The 20,225-nt window shown below is 55.0% G+C and overlaps 1 protein-coding gene across 2 annotated transcripts in view; it reads left to right on the forward strand.

The window, feature by feature from the left end:
* The window catches only part of INPP5A (inositol polyphosphate-5-phosphatase A), a 146,620-nt gene that overhangs the window by 22,032 nt on the left and 104,363 nt on the right, over positions 1–20,225 (forward strand). For both annotated transcript variants that reach the window (XM_037051247.1, XM_037051248.1), the window contains exon 2: positions 19,661–19,702. In XM_037051247.1, the coding sequence (XP_036907142.1) occupies positions 19,661–19,702 (42 nt within the window). The remainder of the gene's footprint in view (positions 1–19,660; positions 19,703–20,225) is intronic.

Genomic DNA, 20,225 nt, shown 5'->3' on the forward strand with positions numbered 1-20,225 from the left:
AACTATTGGAATGTTAGAATGGAGATAAAGCTGTTTTGAACATTTACAAAGCACATTACATAGTTACACATTTATATATTTGCGAGTTATATTGTAAGTACAGTTATGAATCTGAAAAACTCAAGAGAACCTACTGGGCACCTGGAAGAAGTTAGTAATTAGATTAATGCACCTCATAGTTAGTAACACTGTTGCCTGTGTAGATAGAAGAGACCACATTGTGAGGATTGGATACATGGGCATGAACTTGGGAATAAGGTCTGTGTGAGGACCACCTGAATCCAGGGAGAGGCCAAGCAGAGGACTGGTGATGAAGGCAGGGATGGCTCATGCAGAACTAGTAACTTTTGGGGGGGTAGGTGCGCAATAAATGGTATTAATTTTTAGTTCAGGCAGTTTACTGTCCAAATTGCCCAGATTGTCACTCATATTTCTGCCTTGTCGCTTTACTAAGATATCTGAGTGTGTGCTTGTCAGTTGGGTTTGAAGTTTCTCAAAGGCAGGTTCTTTCATGGCACCTAAGTCCTTCATGGCTCGAGTCACGCGTGAGTGTGTGGCGTAGTGAGGATGACATGAGGAGTCAGTCCTCTGAATGAAAAACGTGTTTCACCTGACTGCGTCTTTCAAAGTCCGTTCATTTCTTCACTCACTCACTCATGTACTCACTCATTCACTCATTTGCCAAATTGAGTGTGAACGTTACTCATTTTTACAGTAAGACCCGAGACACAAGAATAGGGGTTCAGCTTGGCTGTCAGTGGAACTAGTCCCAGGGACCATCGCCTCTTCAGTGTGAGGACAGGCACTGTCCTGATTGTCTGCAGCCGCCAAAACAGGAGGTGTGCACAGAGTGATGAACAGTTTTGTCTCTAGGTGTAAACACCTGTTTCGGTTGGGGTCCTAAAAAATCTTTATAATGTAATGACCAGCTGAAGATTTATGGACTGGGGGCCAGAACTTTGGCCGATCTTTGCACCTAACCAGTCTCCCAGGACACACAGCACCAGTGAGGGTGCTGTGGGCTCCAAGTACTAGGATCTATTACTGACATTGGCTTCAGTTGCATTCAATCCTCTACACAATGGAAGGTTTGGAGGGGGAGGCTGCTGGGTGGGCTGGTGGCTCAGCTTGTCACCCGGGGCTCCCACTCTCTCCTCCCTCCCCCTGCCACTCCCCATTCCCATAACAGGCCCCCTGAGGTAGAGGTTGGATACCCCATCAGATCCTTGCATCACACTCTGCAAAAGCAGGAAGGAAACGCATGGGGCTGGGGTGAGGGGCGTGCCCCTCAAAAACCGGAATGAAAAATCCCGCCTTTTTCCTGGGCAACTTTTATAAAACTCAGTTTGGGAAAATTGTAGATTGGCAACCAGGTTGCAGACAGCCTTGCAGCCCCTGTGCTCCCCCATCCCTGAACATGGTACCAACCCTTGTGCGTGGGTCAGAGCTAAGGAGTTAATGTCCGGACCGCCCTACAGACTAAACTGCAGGTGTGATCAGGGACCAGGTTTTCCACCCATGTCTCTTCTCTGTCCCAGGGCCCCATCTAGGGACCTGCACTTAGGAAACCGTGTCCCCTCAGTCTTGTTTCCACGTGTGCAAGGCACGTAGCAGGAATGGAGCCCGCAGGACAGGATGGTGCTCTGGGTGAGTCAGGGCGAGGGGCAAGTGATGTGAAGCCGGGACGTGACTGTGTGTGACTGCAGTCTTGATAACGATGCTTAGACCACAGGAAGTTTATAGAGCAGCTGAGGTTAAACTGAGCAGGAGAGAAACTGATGCCAGCAAGACACTCGACATGCCGCTGCTGCTGGTGTAGCAAATGTCGTTCTAAGTAAAAGAATGCACTCCAAAATCATGGTGCTGAGCGTGCTGCCTTGTGACCTGGCCATTCATCAGGGCCCAGCGCTACATCTGTGCACGGTTGGAGGGGCTGCACTTTCTACAGCGGGCGGCATCATCACACACACTCGAGGGCTGCGCTGTGCTGGGGCCACGCAGTCTCGGCCTCCGTGTCCCTGGGTGGCAGGAGCCTTTCGGCGTCATGGTCATCTGATGGGCCACCGTGGTACATGTGGTCTGGCCTGGACCCGGTGTTGTTATGTGGCTGAGACTGGAGATGCACATTATCAGATCATCAGGTTGTGCAACCTTGAGCACAGACAAGGTTATATGTTCATCTCAGTGACACTAGGGACAAAGAGAGAGGTCAGTGAGACACAGTAGAACCTAGGAGATGGAAACCACAGGAGAGTTCAGCACGTGATGGAGGGGTGTCTCAGCTGGAGACAGCAGGCTCTCGGTGTGTCTGGACACAGCGCAGTGAGGACCGCTGGGTCCCTGTCTCAGTCCCTACACCAGACAATTCTAAGTGGGCCAGAAACTTACCACATCGCATCAAGTCTGAGAGTCTTTGCCTTACAGCCGCTTACATTCCTGCCAGTCTCTAAGTGACGTCATTTTCAGAATGTTTGTTTCCACTGAAACTGGCCTGTTTCTGCACTGCGGCCCTGCTGAAACAACCTGCTGTCCCTGCTGTCCCTCTGGTCCAAACAACCTCCCAACTTCATTGCTTTGGTACCTGGTTATTTGAAATGTATTATTTAATTTTCTCTAAGTACAAAGGTTATTGAGAAAAAACAATGTGGCTTGTCCTCTGACTTTTCTGGCTCACCGTGTGATAGCTTAGTGCTCAAGTACAACGCCTGGAGAAAACCTTCACCTGTGGACCAACACCTGCGGCGTCTTCCCTGGTGCCCACCTGGCTCCACATCTGCCAGAGTGGCCCCGGGTGATGTGCGCCGAGGGTTCGCTGAGCCCTCTCACGGTGCGCAGTTCAGCTCTGGTAGCAGCTCCATGAGATCAACAAAACCATGAACTCTCCTTAATTAAAGCGTTGAGTTTTCCATTTCAAGCAAATTATTGATTTTTTTGTGAAAAAATCATGAGGATTGAAATGTTATGTACATTTGCCGGATATATTTGTAAAAAGTAAGGCAATAAATCAAGATTGCAATGATATGTTCTTATTCATATTCTGTTTTTGAAATTGTTGGAATCTGAGTTGGAATTGTTGAATTGTTGGCCATCTGAGAACATCTGGTTAATTCTGGCCACAGGAGATGGTGTTAAATTCAGAAACATTCTACATCTTTTTTTCTTGGATTGTCATCAGTTCTCTCTGGTTACAGACAGTTTTAAGTTTTACTGAAAAGGTTTTGTTCTGTGAGGCTGACTTGGGAAATTCTAACCACATCCACAATCGTTTGGAAACGAGTGAAAAGAGGGGAAGACCGGTGCGATCCCACTTCCCCCGGCAGACCACAGGCACTTGAGTGCGTTCCCCTTGAGGCTGTTCCCCACAGAAATCGTTTATTTGAAATGCTGTGAGCAGTGTTTATGCTGATGAGGAGGAGTCAAGTATGAACCCAGACAGCTGGCCTGGACACCGCCCTCGGGCCGCCTTTCTGGCCAGCCCCGCTCCTGCACAGGGGCCTAGGGCTTCTGTGCAGTTGAGTGGCTAGAGTTCTGGGTAGTTAGGGGTGTTGGGGACCCCGAGATGTTGCCTGCCTGGTTTCCTTCTTACTTGTACAATAGCTTGCTTCTCACACTCTTGGCTAAAGGGCCTGTCTGCCGATGTAATTACCGTGGCTCCTGTCTGCTCTCATAACATGCATGGCACTTCGGGAATGGATTTCTCCAGGCTGCCCACCACAGAGCTCCCCGCACCCAGCTGCTGCCTCACCACGGTGGCTCCTGAGCCGCTGCCCAGCCCCTCTCTCCCTGCAGCTTGGTTTCTGCCCATCTCTGACTGTGCTGGCAGAGGCTAGGCTGCATGCACAGCCCTGAAGACCTGCCAGGGTCAGGCTGTAGGGCCGAGGTGGGGTGTCTTGCTCCGGTACCCCTACCTCCTAGGACCAGCCCCTCTCCTGTGCTGGTTCAGTGTGCTTTCCTGGGGTCACTGGGCAGCTCCGGGCCTGTCACATTCTGGCTATCTTTGCAGGGTGAAGGGTGGTGAGGCAGTGGGTTGGTGCTGGGCATTGCCCTGGGTTCTAGGACCGAGTCCCCAGGAGTCGGGGTCCTGGCCCTGGATGGAAAGGGAGCGAGAACCCTTGCCATGGCTTCTGGCTGTGGTAGCTGCCCAGTGCTTTGGTGGCTGCAGTGGGTCCAGGCTGGGACATTGCCCTCCTGCCTGCCCCTTTGTTCACCTCCCACCTGGCACTCTGCCTGCCCTGGGGCCTAACCTGCACATGGTGCAGATACCCTTCCGCTGGTCAGCCAGCGAGTGGTGTGCCTATTAGAGTGTTCTCGCTGACTTCGGCACACGAGCCTGTCTGCATCGCTTTAAGTGTGAGGTGTTTCCCTCCTGTATTAAGCAGATGTTTTGCGTCTTGCCTGTGCCAGTTGGAGCTTCTGCTTTCTGAGAGTAGGGTCCTGTGCCCAGCGGACACGGGGCAGCTGTCCTCCTGCTGCCGGGCCTGAGTCCTGAAAGAGACCTGTGTGCACTGCTGGGCTGGGCACTGCCGGGGTCTGCTCTCTTCTGCCCGTTTCCCAGAAGTGCTGGTTACAGCCAACCATGTGCGTGGGAGCACACTCAAGGGCCAAGAACTGTAGCTAGAGAGCTCGTGCCAGGGCGCATGGGTGCTCAGGGGCTTGGTAAACTGAGAGGGGGAGCTTGGAAGGGGGACTCCAGTGGGGAAGGAGCACCGAGCAGGGAGGAGGGTGCAGAGTGCTTCCAGTGGGGCCACTGTGTCCGAAGACAAGTTTAAAGTACAAAGCCAGTGCCCCCCAGGTGGGTGGTGATGATTGCCTGGCTCTGTCTCACATGGTGAATTTACATAGCCATACAAGGTGAGTGAGGCACCGGGAGGCCCACACTGACAGTGTCACCTCTGGGCTTTCGGCTTCTCGGGTTGCAGGTTTATCTGCGGCTGTGACACACCTGCCTTGAGTCCAGCGACGAGTGTGACGGGGGGCGGGGGGGCACGTGGGTCCCTATGTGAGTAAGACCCACGTGTGAGTGGTAAGGGAGTGTGTTTGTCCAAGGGGCTGCGTCAGGGCCCAGTCTGCTCACGTGCAGCTGCGGAGTGACATCTCTGGGAGGAGACCTGACGCAGGGGTCTCGGGGCCTCGGGGCCTCGGCAGAGGTGTCAGGTGGGCAGGAGTGGGCATGGCCAGGGCCCTAGTGGCCAGGATGGTGGGCTGTCTTTGGAAGGCTGGGGTCTGTGGGCGGGGCTGGGTGTGGCTCCCCCAGCACCTGTCTGGACGCAGGGCAGCACTCCCTGTCTGTCCAGGAGCCCCTCGATCTGGTTCCAGGACGTTTGTTCCCACGCAGCCTCCAGCCTGATTTGAGAGAGCAGCCTCAGCGAGCGTAGTGGCTACCCCTTTAGGGGTTCACTTTGAAAAGTGGGGCAGAGTAGCCCTGACATGGAGATTGCTGGGTGGTTTTAGTCATGGGCTTATTTGTTAAATGTCAGCAATTTGGCCTGTCTCAAAATTTGCTTTGAGATTAAGCTCAATTTTGAATTTATTCTAAAATGCAAACCAGGTTTCTAAAATTAAAATATTTAGAAAAGAGTTGTTTAACCCTAGGGAGATTATTATGCCCCTATAAAAGGTGTTTGCAAACTTTACTATCCATAAAAGAAGCCCTCACACACCCCACACAGGTGTTCTTTAGACACCATGGAGCGTGAGCCTGCTGGTGACCAGCGCTCTGCGGCTGCAGCTCGTCTGCCGTGTGGCTGTGCAGTGGGCTTCACTCGAGTGGTTTTTGTTGTGCAAACAATAGCCTTACAAGCCCCCGTAGTTTATGTGAGGAACACACCAGCCAGTACTTGGTGACTGCCGGCCTCTGGGAAGTTGAGCTCGTGGGCCACTCTCCTGTCCCAGAACAGAGTCAAAGCACTGGTCCCTTAGTGCTGTGCGCTCCTGTTTTTACCAGGACTGCGCTGTGGGCAGTTTGTGTTTCCCCCAGCACCAAGGGGGAAGGGCCTGGCAGCTGTGGGCAGATGTCTCAGGTGTGTGGCACTTGTTGACAGGTGTGGCTCTGTACACCCTGCTCCATCGTCTCCCTGGGTCCTGACTCTGGACCTGATGCTGGGTGTCTGGCCGTGGGGGCTCCAGCCTGCTCTGGCGCTCCTGGTTGTGGGGGGGCATGGGGGGCGTGTGGCAGAGCTGCCTAGCATGTGGGGTGACTTCTGTAATCCCCAACAGGAGTGCCGTGGGGATCGGATTGTGGTGGCCCTGGAGGGAGGGCATGTGGAGGCTGGGCACCCTCTCTGACCTGAGGGCAGTCCAGGTGCACAGTTGCCTCATCTGTCTTCCCACATGTCATGTTAGGGCCCCAGGAGGAAGATTTGGGGACCAGGGACAGGGCTTGGGGTGCACTGAGCGCTAACTGTCACAGCTAGTGACAGGGCTGGTCGGGGCAGTGCCTGCCCTGTCCCCCTTCTTCTCCACTTTGCCCCGGCCACACCACCTCCTTGCTCTCTGCTCTGTTAGGCTCCTGACTCGCCTGCCCTCTTCTTGGTGACCATTGGGGGTGTGTAGGGAAGGGTGGAGTAGAGAGTTGGCATTTTTCTCGGTGTGGACACATCAGATGAGGTCCATGTGCAGACCTGTGTTGGGTCCATCTCTCTGAGCTCACACCAGCAGCCCTGGGGTTTTCAGCTGACCGTTGATGGCAGGGCCCACTGGGAGGTCCTGGGCTCCAGATGTGAAGGGTGAAGACCAGAGGGACAGGGGATGTTTAACAGGTGCCCAGGAGCACTGGCTCCCTGTGGGAGGAGGGGGAACCAAGAGAGCGAGTGTGAGGGCAGAGGAGAGGGCAGCAGCCCTTGCTTGACCTTGAGGAGTTGGCTGAGGGCCACAGAGGATCTGTCTTCTCTACCAAGACTAGCTAGAACACAGGGGTGCTAGTCTTGAGACTAGCACCCATGGGAGATGAGTTGTGGGTACCCAGCCTCCTGGATTTGAAGATGAAGTGGGCCCAGGCTGGCGGTATGTCCAGAGGCAGGGAAGGGCACATTCCGTCTCCAGGGAGTGCTGTCTGTGCCTCCCACTCTACAGCCAGACCCTTTGGAATGAACGAGCGCTGCTCCTGGGCCTCACAGCAGCCTGTGCCGCCCAGCTGGAGAGCCTGGGGCTCTGGAAGCTGTCTGGTGAGTCAGGCCGGCCTCCAGCTGGGGTCCTTTAGAGGTCCCCACCCTCAGGCTTGTCCCTCTCCTGCCGCCTGGGGACCACCCAGTGGGGTGGAGGTGTGGCCCTCAGCCCTGCACAGGGCACCTCCACCTGATTCTAGTGAAAGGAAGACTGCTCAGTGTTTACTTTTAGACTTTTAGACTCAAGTTAGGCTGGACTTGAATTCTAAGATTTTTTAAGCATCTTCAGAGACTCAGATTGTGCAGAAGTGAGGCTTGACCTTGACTGCTTCACATCCATGGCCGTCTTTCTGTGGCTTCTGACTGTCCGTCTCAGCCCCATGGCTGCCCAGGGTGACAGGCTGTGAAGGGTCCCCTGCCTAGAAAGACCCCATACCATGTGGCACTGTCCTGCTGCTGGGGAGGCCACAGAGGTTCTGGGGCTGGTCCTCTTGGCTGCAGAGCAGATGGCTTTCGTGGGCTCCGTTTGAGACCCCAAAGAGCTCCCGTCAGTGTCTCCCGCATGGCAGTTCCCTGTGCGAAACCACAGACCGTCTGTGCCAGCCTTGTCATCTCTGTCCCCACATTCCCTCCCACAGGCATTACAAAGGAATAGGACATGGCATGTCAATGACATCTGTACACCCACCCCTCAACTGCCACGAGCATCCCGCCGCCCGTGTTTTATCACTCAGTGACCCTGCCGGTGCCATTCTCGAGTCTGCGTTTCAGAGTGAGTTGCAGGCAGCAGCGGGCTCCCCTCTGAACACCTCAGTGGGAGCCTGGTTAGCTGGAGCTCACACCAATTGGGGTTCCTTTCGGTGTAAAGTTTGCGCGCAGTGAAACGTGCGGTGTGAGCGCGCACTCGCTGAGCCTGATGGCTGCGCAGGTTGTACTCAGACCACCATCAGACTGTGCACGGGGACCGTCACTCTGGAAGGTGGCCGGACCCTGCACCTGTCAGCCTCCTGCCCTCAGGGAGCCAGGTTGTGGTCGCCCCTGGTCCCGGGGGTCAGACTGCCAGGTCCAGCAGGAGGCTCAGTGTCTGATGGACAGTTTTGCAATTGGTCTGTGCTGTGGCCTGAGCTCCTCCCTTTGGTGGTCGAGGTGTGTGGTTTCTGACTGTACCAGACACCTGCTGTCCCCTGCAGACACACACCTGGGCTCGTCTCAGGTGTGGACCACTCCATGAGCGCTGCCATGCAGGTCTTTCTGTGAACCTGCTTTCGTCTCTCCCAGGTGATACCATCTGGGGGGGCGAGGTAAGTCGGGGTGGTATGTGTAGTCTCCTCAGAAACTGCCAGAATTTTCCTGGAGTGACTGCGCCGTTTTCCGTCACACTGTGTTTTGGTGCAGCGTTTGGCTGCCCCTCGGTCTCAGTGACGTCTGTTCCTCTGGTCTTTGTCACCCTGGGGAGCGGGCGCGGCACCTCGTGGAGCTCTCACGTGTGTCTCCCTGACAACTGCAGGTGCTCAGTGGCCCTGCACCCATCTTTTCTCTCTGGTGAAGTGTTTACTCCTGAGATGGGCTCGTGGTTGTGCGCACCCCCCCATGTGCAACAGGCCACAGGGGCCCGTGCACCCCGCACCCCGCACCGTGAGCTGCCCCTCCCATGTCTCCTGTACCTTCTCAGCAGAGGTTTCAGTAACCACAAGTTTGCAGTTATGATTTCTTTTTTGAAAAACAATTAAACATTTTATCTATTGATTTTTCGAGCGGGGGCCAGGGAGGGAGAGAGGGGGAGAAATATTGGCTCCCAATCAGGGACTGAAGCTGCAAGCCAGGCCTGTGCCCTCACCGGGAATCTCACTGGCCACCTTCTCGTCTGCAGGACAGTGCCCAGCCCACAGAGCCACACCAGCTAGGGCCAGTGACAGTGTCCTGATGATTGGTGCTTTCTGTGCCTAAGAAGTCTCTGCCACTGCTACGGCACAGACGTGCTCCCCTGTGAGCCCTCCGTGGCTGTACCTGTTACGTGTAGCTTCGCCTTTGGCTTCAAGTCAGTTTTGTGTGTGGCGTGAGGCCACAGCTGAGAGTGTTTTTCCGTGTGGGCGTCAGCTCGTCCATTGCTGTCTGCTAAGACTTTGTGTCCTGAGTGGGTTCTCAGACACCTTGGTTGAAAAGTTGACATGCAGGAGTGCCTCTTCCTGGACCCTGCTCCGTGCTGCTCCTGGGCGTCTGTCTCGCTACCGTAGCCTTACAGGAGGCGGGAGCCCTCCAGCACCCCACCGCTAAGGTGCTGTCGGAGGCTCTGAGAGCCCTCCCGGGCCTGCTGCATTCCCAGGGACACTTGCCATCCGTTGGTCAGCCGCAGCCCTTGTCACCCCGAGTCCTGGTCAGTGTGGGCAGAGTGGATGTGGTGATGGTTCTGAGTCTGCTGCAGACGGAGCCGGCCACATGCCACTTTGTCTGTTCAGGCCACGTTCTCAGTAGAGTTTCAGAGTGTTCGGCAGAGACACTTGTGTGTCCTGTTAGGTGTATTTCTACATAATTTATGTGTTTTGAATGCTGTTGTAAATGGTATTTTATTTTATTTTTTGAAAAAGATTTTATTTATTTATTTTTAGAAAGAGAGGGAGGGAGGAAGAAAGGGAGAGAAACACTGATGTGCGAGAGAAATAATCAGTTGCCTCTCGCACACCCCCAGCCAGGGACCTGGCCCCCAACCCAGGCATGTGCCCTGACTGGGAATTGAACCAGCCACCCGTTGCTTTGCAGGCTGCTGCTCAGTCCGCTGAGTGATGCCAGCTAGGGTTATCAGTGGTATTTTAAAAGTTATTTTCTAGTTGTTTGCTGTTGTTATGCAGAAATGCAAATGAGTTTCTGCATGTTGACCCTGCCTCCTATGACCTCACTAAACTGTCCCTTTTCGGAGCCCTTCAGGCTGTGTGTGTCAGCCCCCAGCACGTGCAGGTAGCCCATGTGCAGTGTGCCCTGGTGTGCCTTCTCTCTCTCTGCCCTGTGCTTGGCAGGGCCTGGCTCGCTGTGAACGATGGCTGAGCCTGGGCCTCTGCCCAACTCTTCTTGGAGGGAAAGTATTCCACAGTTCACCACTGAGCATGGTGGTGCCCGGGGGTCATCTTTCTTGTTTCGGATGTTCTTCAGTCATGCTGAGGGAGCTCTTCCATTTCTTGTGATGCTGTGAGTTTTTTAGCCATGAAAAAAATGTTGAATGCCGAGAAATGCATTTTCTCCATCAGTTGAAATGATCCTATAGTTTTTCTCCTTTGGCCTGTGAATGTAGTGAATTACACTGGGTTTTTTATCAAAACGACATTCCTGGGCCACCCCTACGAAAGACAGACACCACATTAGGGTGTCTTTCTTCATGGGCGTATCTCTGTGTGTGGTTGGTGGGTGTTCGTGAGACACAGTGGTCTGTCTTTCCCTTTCTTTGCCACACCTTTGAATGTCTTTGTCAGGGTCTGCATTAGGGTTATGCTGGCTTCACAAAAACCAGCAGAAACTCTTCTCTCCTCTATTTTGAAAAAAACAGATGAGATTGGTGGAGTTTCTGCCTCCAGTGGTTGTGGGGTCTCCCAGGGAGACCGTCGGTGTTTTATGGGGAGGCTGCGATGCAAAGCCAGCTTCTCTAACAGACCGAGGTTTGTGTTTCGTTGTGCTGTCTGACTTCAGGACGTAGCCCATTTCTCCTGAGCGGCCACGTTTGTTGCTGTTGCTCATAGGCTCTCCTGCTGGCCTTCCACATCTGCACTGATAACCTTGGACTTCCGGTACCGGTCGCGTGAGCCCTTTTTTCTTGACCCCCTCTACCTGGGGGTCTGTCAGTCTTACTGCTTAGGAGCCAGCCTTCGGGCTGGTTAGTTTTCTTTATTGTCTGATGCCTGCATGTTTGCCTCTGACTCTGTTCTGTTGTGTGGTCGGGGTGGGTGCTCCTTTGCTTGGACGCGCCAGAGTGCGTTCTCTCCTGTCACTTCTTCATGGGCCTTGGGCTGCACTCCGCTCTTTAGACACCCATGCTGCTCCAAACTCTGCGCACTTCATGCACTTTTTCTCCTTCCTGGGCATAAGTTCCTTCCATCGCTGGTCTTCCTCCCCCAAGACCTAGCTTGAGTTTGGCCCTTTCTCTGTGGACTCCCTTTCCACCTGTGAGCCAGAGACCACAGGCGGTGGCTGGAGGAGGTGGCTCTGCAGGGTCTGGGGTGCCTTTTGGCTCACAGTGGAGCCAGCTCACCTCCTCAGAGCCCCAGACCGCTTCATTCCACCGGAATCCCAGCAGAAACTGGCCACATGTCCCTGAAACCCAATGTCCAATTTTATCTGTGGACAAGTGATGCTTTAGCAGTGTGGAAGAGCCTATCACTTAAGGAGTCCAGTGTGTCATTTAAGAAAAGGGCGGAGGAAAGTGCATTTGGCTGGGCCGGGCCTTGCCGCGTCTATGGCTGGGCCTGTGTTCTCCGTTCAGAGGGTGGACCTCCCAGAAGACACACAGAGTCTCTGTTCCAGCCCCTCCCCCAGGCCTCCTCCATCTCCCGCTCCAAGTTACACGTTTGGGTTTCATCTCTGGCAGAAGGGAACACCCTCCACCAAGGGCAATGGGCATGGGGCTCTTAGGACCACTGACAACTGCTGGTGGCCACCTCCTCATGGGGACATAGGGCATGGTGGCAGCAGCTCTGTGGCCAGCTGCTCACCTGTCCCCAGGAACCCCACTGGGGCGTCGTTCTTGAGACGCAGTCAGCGGTGTGCCCTGCCACTGTGACTTGTCACATGGGGCTTTGGAAGTTGCCTGACTGACCAGCTACGGTAGATGGCTAGAGGGGCCGGTGTCTGGCAACTGTGCAGTCGTTGGTGGGGTAGTGGCGGGGTTCCAGAGGACACCAGGGTGATCCCATTGTAAGCAGCTGTAGTTTTCTATTTTGCTCCCCGCTTGCTGAATATCCCAAAGTGTCTGATGTGAGCAGACTCACTTTTGAAAAGAAGCCCTGTTAGAGATGGGACTGAGGTGGGCGCTGCGCACCAAATGCAGCAGGGCCCCAGCTTTGGTCTGAGGAAAGCCGGGGCCCCACCACCCAGTCTCCTCTCTGTGGCAGCTTACCTCATGCGCCTGCACTCTCCTGCTGGTGTTTATTTTGGACTCGGAGTTTAACTTCCATCATCTGTGGGCTTTCGTGGACCGCCGTGCACCGGCCTTCTCCCTGCCACCTGCTCCAGTCCAGGCACGTTGGGGTTCAGGGCCAGGTCTGAGCCCTCTAGACTGGGTGCAGGCTGTTGGAGCGCGAGCCACGTGGTGAGCTCTGAGGGGGTTTCTGCTCAGTCCCCTCTTTCACAAACCCGCCCGACGAGGGCACAGAGAGAGCCACTGTGAGAGCAGCGGCACCCGACTATGCACACAAGTTCGGAGGCAGGAACCTCCCGAGGGGTGAGGGGCTGATGAGCAGACCTCTGTCCTCTGCCTGCTGTCCCTCCCTCAGGGGTCCTGCCACAGTTGGTCTTATGTTCTGGCCCAAAGTCATCACCGGGAAGAATGCAGCAGTGTTGGGGGCACCTCCCAGAAGGAAAGCACCCAGGGGACAGGCAGTTCTGTTGGGCGTGGGCGGGTATCTGTGTGACATGTAAAGCTGCTGTGGCCCCACCTGTGTCCCGCTCCGTGCCACATCTGGTGACAGATTCCAGCTGGACACACTTCTGCTGGGAAACAGGCTCCCAGTTTGGGCTGAGCCCGAGGGCTGGCCTACGCAAAGTGCCCAGTGAGTGGGCAGTATCGGTTTTCAGAGGCTCTTAGTTCCAAGTTAAACTTGCTTCATTTCTTAGAATCTGAGCCTGTGTGATGATGAATTATTTTGACTATATTATGTTCTGGGACACCCTTTCGGAAAAAGGTTTGTTTGGCTGAAGTTCAGCATGCACTTTTGCCCAGTGAATTAGGGTTTTCAGAGGATGCATCTTTGAGAGAAGTCTTGACATATCTCGGAGAGACTGAAGCGGGCTTGTCCTACTTGGCCGAGCAAGGAGGGTGCTTCTAGCTGCACTTCGTGGGAAGACCTTGCTCTTTTCTTGCTTTTCTTTCTCATTCCCTTGCTGTGCCCAGCACAGCTAGAGGGATGAAGGCCCAGGTAGAGAGATGGACTTGGAGCTCCCTGCGGCGGCTTCTCTGCCACCTGCAGGCAGCCCTGCCCACCAGGCTGCCGCTGCCCACTGCCCTGTGCTCACACTTGTCCTTCAGTGGAGGGCTGACGGTCACTTCCTTCTCCAGGGCTATTTTTAGCCTCCGTGTATTTCTGACTACACAGACAAGATTTCCCTTCACACGAGAGGAAACGGTTTTCCGCAGGGATAAGTGGGCGGCGGGGCCAGGATTTCCTGCGCATCCGCACAGCGGGGACTGGGGGCCCCTGCATGGAGGCCCAGGGCACACTTACATTAGGTGGCCTGGGTTTGAAAGGGTTGAGCTATTTGGGGAAATAGGGCGTGTCCTGCGCCGTCCTGGTGGTCACTTTTCTTGGTACGTGGGTCCAGTGTCAGCATTGGTAACCTCGTGGGTTGGGATGCTGCCGCCAGGACCCGGGTGGCTCTGAGTCCGGCCTGCCCACAGCCCAGGCCGCAGTGTGGCTCCTGGTTCCACGCAGTCATCCTGCCTTCTTGGAGTGATCCTGTGCTGCCAGCGATGCCACAGCTGCACGGGGCCCCGCCCTCCCCTGCAGGGCCTGGGCACAAAGGGTCTCAGGAGGTGGGGGGCTCCTGGTCCCCTAACACTGAGGCTCTAGGGGGAAGCAGTGCCCACAAGGCAGCCCTGCTGGAGTGGGCTTTCTAGCGTTTTTGCCCACCAGGAAGTCCTCCGGCCCTGGGCAGGGTCCCCGTCTGCACAACCGCCCTCGGCATCTAGCCCCTTCCTTCCCCTGTGAACACTCGCACAGCCCGGCTGTTGGCTTCCTGGGGAACCTACTCCTTCCAGATGGCTCTGTGGGTTTAAACCACACACCTGTTGTCCAGTGGGATGGCTCTGGGTGTCTGCCATGTTCCCTGCCTACGCAGGTGACAGAGATGGGGTCCCTTTCTTTACACACTGTCATCTCCCAGCTGTGAGAGCACAGACCAGAGAAGCACGTGGCTAGAGGGAGCTCTCCTGCCCTCCCTGGCCCGACTAGCCTGGCAGACTGGTGTGTGTGCGCTTGTGGGGCAGAGGGTGGCGCTCACTCATGAGCCCCACGTCTGGGTGCCTGCAGGCAGTGCAGGGACATGTTGGCTGTGGGCAGCGGGCTCCTCTCACCATGCCCCTCAGAGTCCCGCTAGCGCAGCTCCCAGGTTCAGCCTCCATGGTCACCGTATGTCGTGAATCCGGAGAGGCACACTTTTCACATTTTTAATGGCCCTGCCTGAGGAGAGCCTTCAGGGTGTGGAAACTCCTGGGGTGGCTGACATGACATAGTGGCATTTTGGGTTCATTGACAAGTGGGTGTCCTAACGGTGAAGGGCTGCTGTGGACAAGAGGACGTCCCAGAGCTGGCTGCCTTCTCTTGTGGCCTGGATCTGCCCTGGGGGACCCCGAGGGGACGCTGGCTGGAGGAGCCGGTGCCTTTCCTAGGACCCTGCAGGGAGACTTGGGATTGGATCCCCGGCCTTGTTGCTCTGTGTTCCTTCTCTGCATGTTTTAGGCTGCCGAGCAGGTGGTATTGGGCAGAGGGCAGTGTCATGGAGTCCGCTGAGCAAGGGGCTGCTAGATCTGGCACCCCACACAGGGGCGGAGAAGCTGGGGTGCCCAGGCAGCATGTGGGGTTCATTCCAAGGGATGCTAGGAGAGGCAGCCACTCATAGAGTGTTGACTGGTATGGGCAGGATGAGCCACCAAGACCCATGGGTCCTCCCACTGGCCAGACTGTCACCTGTAGGCGACTGCTAAGGGATGGGGTGGAGACGATTCCTGGAACTTGGCGAGAGGTGGGTGGAGGCAGCTATTCAGTGAGAGCTGAGTTCTTCGCTGAGGGTCACGGGCTGCACACCTGGGCTGCACCCTCTGCCCACTCATGTCCTGCTAGGACCTGCCCTGGGCCCCAGGCAGTTGGGGGCTGGCCAATGCCCACTGTACAGGCCCACTTCCTGGGGTGCAGAGGGGCTAAGGAGAAGAGCAGGTGGGGTGGGGAAGGCAGTTAGAAAGTGAGTTGCCGACATCATGATGCTCAGAGACATCAGAGGCACGCCCACAAATAGGTGTCATCCTGTCTGAGCACACGGGTTTTTGTCGCAGGTACAAAGGCATCTACGTACACTTCACCATCACGTCCCCCCTGTTGTCTACAGCAGCCTCAATGGTATTTATTACTCCTTTCTACCAGCACGTGCTCAGGGCTCACATGCTGATCTGGGGGGGATCACAGTTCTTTAGTCTGTCATTCTGCACCGCCCCCACACCTACCCCGCCACCGCCACCTCTGGTCTTTCTGATCTTGACATTGTGCAGAGTCCAGACCACTCATACTGTGGGCTGTCCCACTGTGGGGGTCTTTGCTGGTTTCTTCTTGTTTATTTTGGGTTAGATGTCATTTTATCAGAATACCTAGGTGACTTGGGGTGTGCCCTGCCTCCACCTCGGGGGGCCTGCTGCCCGCTCTGGCCTGAAGAGAAGGTGACTTCTTTTTACGCAGCAACCCATGGGGAGACCCTCCTTGTGACTCTCTGTTCGGGTCTTTCCCCATTTTCCTATGAGATTTTTTGTTGTTTTTCCTTGACTTTTAAGAGTTCATCACATATTAGGAAGAATAACTATGTTATTTGTGTTACAAGCATTGTCCATCAGTTTGAAATTTGTCTTTTGATTTTGCTTTTCGTTTTGCCACGCAAAAGTTTCTTCTTTTTTCTTTCTTTTTTAAATTGTACTTGAAAGTATCATTCTTTTTAAAAATGGTGTTTGGATTTTAAGTCATAGTGTATTTTTCCATGTGACCTTTAGCATCAGCCTATCTGGCTCAGGCTGGGTGGGGCGGGCCATGCACGGGTGGGGGACACTGTCATTTCTGGGCCAACTTGGAGAGTACGGGTGGCTTTATGGTGCTGAGTCACTCTCCTGGGAATCAGAGCTTGTCATGGACTCAGGGCTGCTTTCTGTCCCTGCCAAGAGTGACAGATTGTCACGTTTTACAATTTAATCCCAATTCTTCTCTTTCTTTGTGTTGCTGTTGTAAATGGATGTCTTCCCTAAGTTCTCTTACTGTTTCGTCAGTTGTACCCGTGAGTCCTTGGGTTTCCTGGGTGCTCTGTCCTGCCGAGGGGAGATGGGGGCCGTCAGCCCCCCTCTGGGGCACTGGCTGCGCCTGTCGCCTCCTCTTCCTGACCTCTTCCCCTATGGCCTTTGCATCACACTCAGAGGTGGGAGTTGGGGCATCTCTGCCTGGGTCCTGGTGGTCCCAGCCACAGTGGGCGTGGCTGTTTCTCCACGAGAAAGGGACCCCCCTGCTTGGGGGAGGCGCAGACCTCTGTGTGGTGAGTGATACTCCTAATAACAGATGGAGTGGTATCTGAAGTTGTTGTTAAACAAGATGTAATTAAAGAAAGGAAGCATTTCACTAAAAAAACTAAATTACAGAACTATGCCATAAACTGAAGGAACATAGAAATGATAAATACAAACCCAAATTCTATTGAATTCAAAAAAATAAATGAGAAAGAAAAAAGCCCATAAAAACAATAAATTAAGAAAATGTAAAGACTGTTGTTTGAATACATACATGAAGTCATTATCTGATGAGGCTAATTACTTGAGGCAAGGCGGGAGGGACAGGCAGACGGATGGACTGACCACTCGGCAGCACTCAGGGACAAAGGTCTCCCAGTGTAATGGCCTGTCGCAGACAGTGGGCCGACTGTTTAGGGCGAGCGAGACCCTAAACATGCACCTTGTGTCAGAATGAGGTTGGAGTGGGGCAGGAGTGTTGGAGCGGTCGCTGGTGCACTGTACCGTGCACTCGCACATGGGCCCGTTCTCCCTGCCGTGCGACCAGTCGGCACAAACCCAGGACGCTGGGCACAGCCTGGCAGAGCCCTCCGTTCGGGGTTCCGTGGGCTGCGCTTTGCTCCGGAGAAGGCTGGGGGCTGGCTCTCCCAGCAGACAGACTGGCAGGAAAGTGTCCTGTCCCCAGACTGCGGCTCCTAGAGCCTCTTCTGGATGAGTCACCTGGTGCCTGACCCACCCAGGATACCGCCCTTTTGATCGACTGGCAGTGAACTGACTGGAAATCAGTTACATCTGTAGAATGACTTCACCTTTGCCATGCAGTGTGTTACCTGGTCTGGGAGTGACATCTCAGACCCCGAGGTCCTACCCCCATGAGAGGGGGCGCCCTCAGGTGGTGAGTGGAGGAATCGGGGCCCTGTCTGCTGCAGGGTGCCCTGGCCGCTCCTGGCCCATTACATTTTAGCATGAACGGCTGTGACTCTTACTGAAGAACTCCGTTTTTGTTTTTTTTTTTACTTTTATTTATTTTTTCTGTAATGTTTTTTCTTCTTAATGAAAATCCAAAATTTTGACTCATATAATTTTCCTTCTCCCTGAAGAAAATGATAAAACGTTACTTTAGGGCAGAGCCCAGCACAGCCTCCACTTTGGGCTAAAATGAGAGTGTTTCTCTAAGATCTAGTTTATGTGTTTATCTCTTATTCTTATTTTAGTGGCTTTAAAAATAACTCCGTGTTAACCAAACATGGGCTGGAGCTCTGAGGAGGCTGGCATCCACGTGGTCTCCAGGCCTTGCCCGGAGCTGCTCCCAGACAGCGCTGCCACGCAGTCATGAGGACACGGAGCCCGTGCACTCGCAGTGTGGCCGGGAGACTGAGGGGGATCTTAACACTGCCGCCTTCAGGGACAGGGCCTCGAGGACAGGGTGCCGTGGTGGGCGGGGCTGATTTTATAGGACGTGGGATGTGCGCACGCTAGCAGTTGTTTCGGGTTTGGTCTTGGCAGGAGAATATGCGTAAGTGCGTGTTCACATGTGTGCGTGTGCATACATGTGCATGCACACAGGCTTGTTTGTGCCTGATTGTTTAAGGGCCTGTCTTCTAGAAGTTTGGAGCAGTAACTCACAACGCCTTTCAGTGCTTCCAGTTGCTCCTGCTGTGGCCTGTGCCCTTTTTCCTGACAGTGCCCCAAGGGACAGTCAGGCATGCTCCCCACGGTTCTCTCAGTGCTGGCTGGTCTGGAACGGAGACCAGAGGACACATGCTCCGGTTTACCTCACTGAGGACGTGGTACTTTGTTGTTGAACTGCTTACTGTTGGTGGGATGAGATTTGAGGCAAATACAAGGATCACAGACTGTAACTCAATTGTGATTTCGAGAAGTTAGGATTTTCCTGCATCTTCAGGAAAGCATTAGGGGAGTTACATGAGGGCTCCACACCAGGCAGGAAAAGCATGTATGCGGAGTGAGAAGGGTCACACTGAGACTGCTGGCGTGCGGCTCTGCAGACCGTGTTCTCAGCCCTGATTCCGTCACCCGGTGCGGCCCCTTCAGCGGTGTGGAGTCGCGATGTAAGCAGTGATGGCGAGCTGCAAAGTGCCCGGCATTCCTTGCCTCAGTCGGGTTGAGCCTGTGGGACCACCCCTTCATGTCACTGGGTTCGAGCCTTGGACTCCCCTAGTTTAATACAATGAGAATGCAGTGCAGCACCGTGCATGGCACGAGTCCGCTCCCAGCTGAGCCGCAGCCGGGCCCTGTCCCTGCAGTCTGGTGCCCTGGTTTCGGGTTGAGATGGCGGGATTGGCCGGGGTGGGGCACCCAGGGCAGTGGTTTCAGTGTGTCCACAGGGTGGGGCAGCCACCACCACAGCCAAGTCTAGCAACCTTGATGCTATCCCTGTGGACCCGTCTGTTCCACACGCCCCACAAAGCAGAGCCACATATGATTGGCCCTTGCGCTTCTTTCCCTCCCTTACATCGCGTCTGTGAGGCGCCTCCATGCCGTAGTGGTTGGTGCTTCGTCCCTCCCTTGGCTGAGTGACACTCTCTTCTATCTCAGGCCATGCTGGCTGCTGTGACTCACACTGGGAGTGCTGCGGCGGTGTCCCTGTGTGGGCACAGGTTTCACCCCTGTTGGGTATGGACCTGGGAGTGGGGGTGCTGCACCATGTGCTGCCTCCATGCTCAGCATTTTGAGGCCCCGTCGGTGGTTCCCACCAGCAGGCTCTGAGGTCCTGTCTCCGGTTCCGGTGCCCTGAGGGGGGCTGGGCAGGGGCTGCGGCACCTGTGGTTTGGGTCTGCGCTTCCCGATGGCTGATGTGCTCGGTATCATTCCATGTGCTTATTGGTCATTCTGTTCAAACCCTCTGCCCAGTTTTAACTGGTTGCTGTTTGTGGCACGGTCTTCTCCACTCACCTGGGAGGGTGACGACGGAGATGGCAGTGCCCTCCTCATGTGCAGAGCGGGTTCCCCATGCGGAGCAGGTTCCCCGCCCCTGCAGAGATCCCGCCCCCACCCTGAGGCCAGCAAGTAGGTTCTCATTCCAGCAGCTTCCGTTCCGGGTGGTGTCAGTGGTCTGACCAGCTCTCCTTTTTTCTTCTCGTTGCAGCCAGAGCACCTGCAGAAGAACTGGCTCCGGGAGTTCTATCAGGTGAGAGGCGCTGCAGCAGGGTCTCCGCCTGGCTGACTGCCCACACGATGAGCACTGTGTTTCCACGGAAGGCGCATGTGTCTGCGTGGTGTGCAGGCATGGCTATCCTGTGCTGATGAGGGCAGGTGCCACCATTTCTGCCTCACTGCCCAGTTCCTCTGCAGAGGCCCCTCTCCCACCCTTCCTTCTGGCCAGGATTCAGGGCTGGGCGAGGTTTCCTTATTGGAGGGGGAGGCTGCTGAAAGCTTGCGGGGATATTAGGGTACCTTTTGCGGGGGGTCCTAGGGTTGCAGCATGACAAGACTATGCAGAGGGACCCCTGTGGGGTCTGGGTAGAAAGTGCAGGTGGGTCCCTGGGGAGGTGCTATCAGGACCAGGCCGGCTTCCAGCTCCCTCTGCTGAGCAGCTGTTGGCTGAGGCCCTGTCCTCAGGGAGCTGTGCTCTGGAGGCTGGGGGGCTTCTGTGACATGGCAGACAAGTGCTCTGGTCCTGGGGACATGGATAATTGGCACAGCTCAGGATA

Source organism: Sturnira hondurensis, unplaced genomic scaffold (genome assembly GCF_014824575.4).
Source record: "Sturnira hondurensis isolate 20B ecotype Veracruz unplaced genomic scaffold, ASM1482457v3 Scaffold0007208, whole genome shotgun sequence".
NCBI lineage: Eukaryota > Metazoa > Chordata > Mammalia > Chiroptera > Phyllostomidae > Sturnira > Sturnira hondurensis.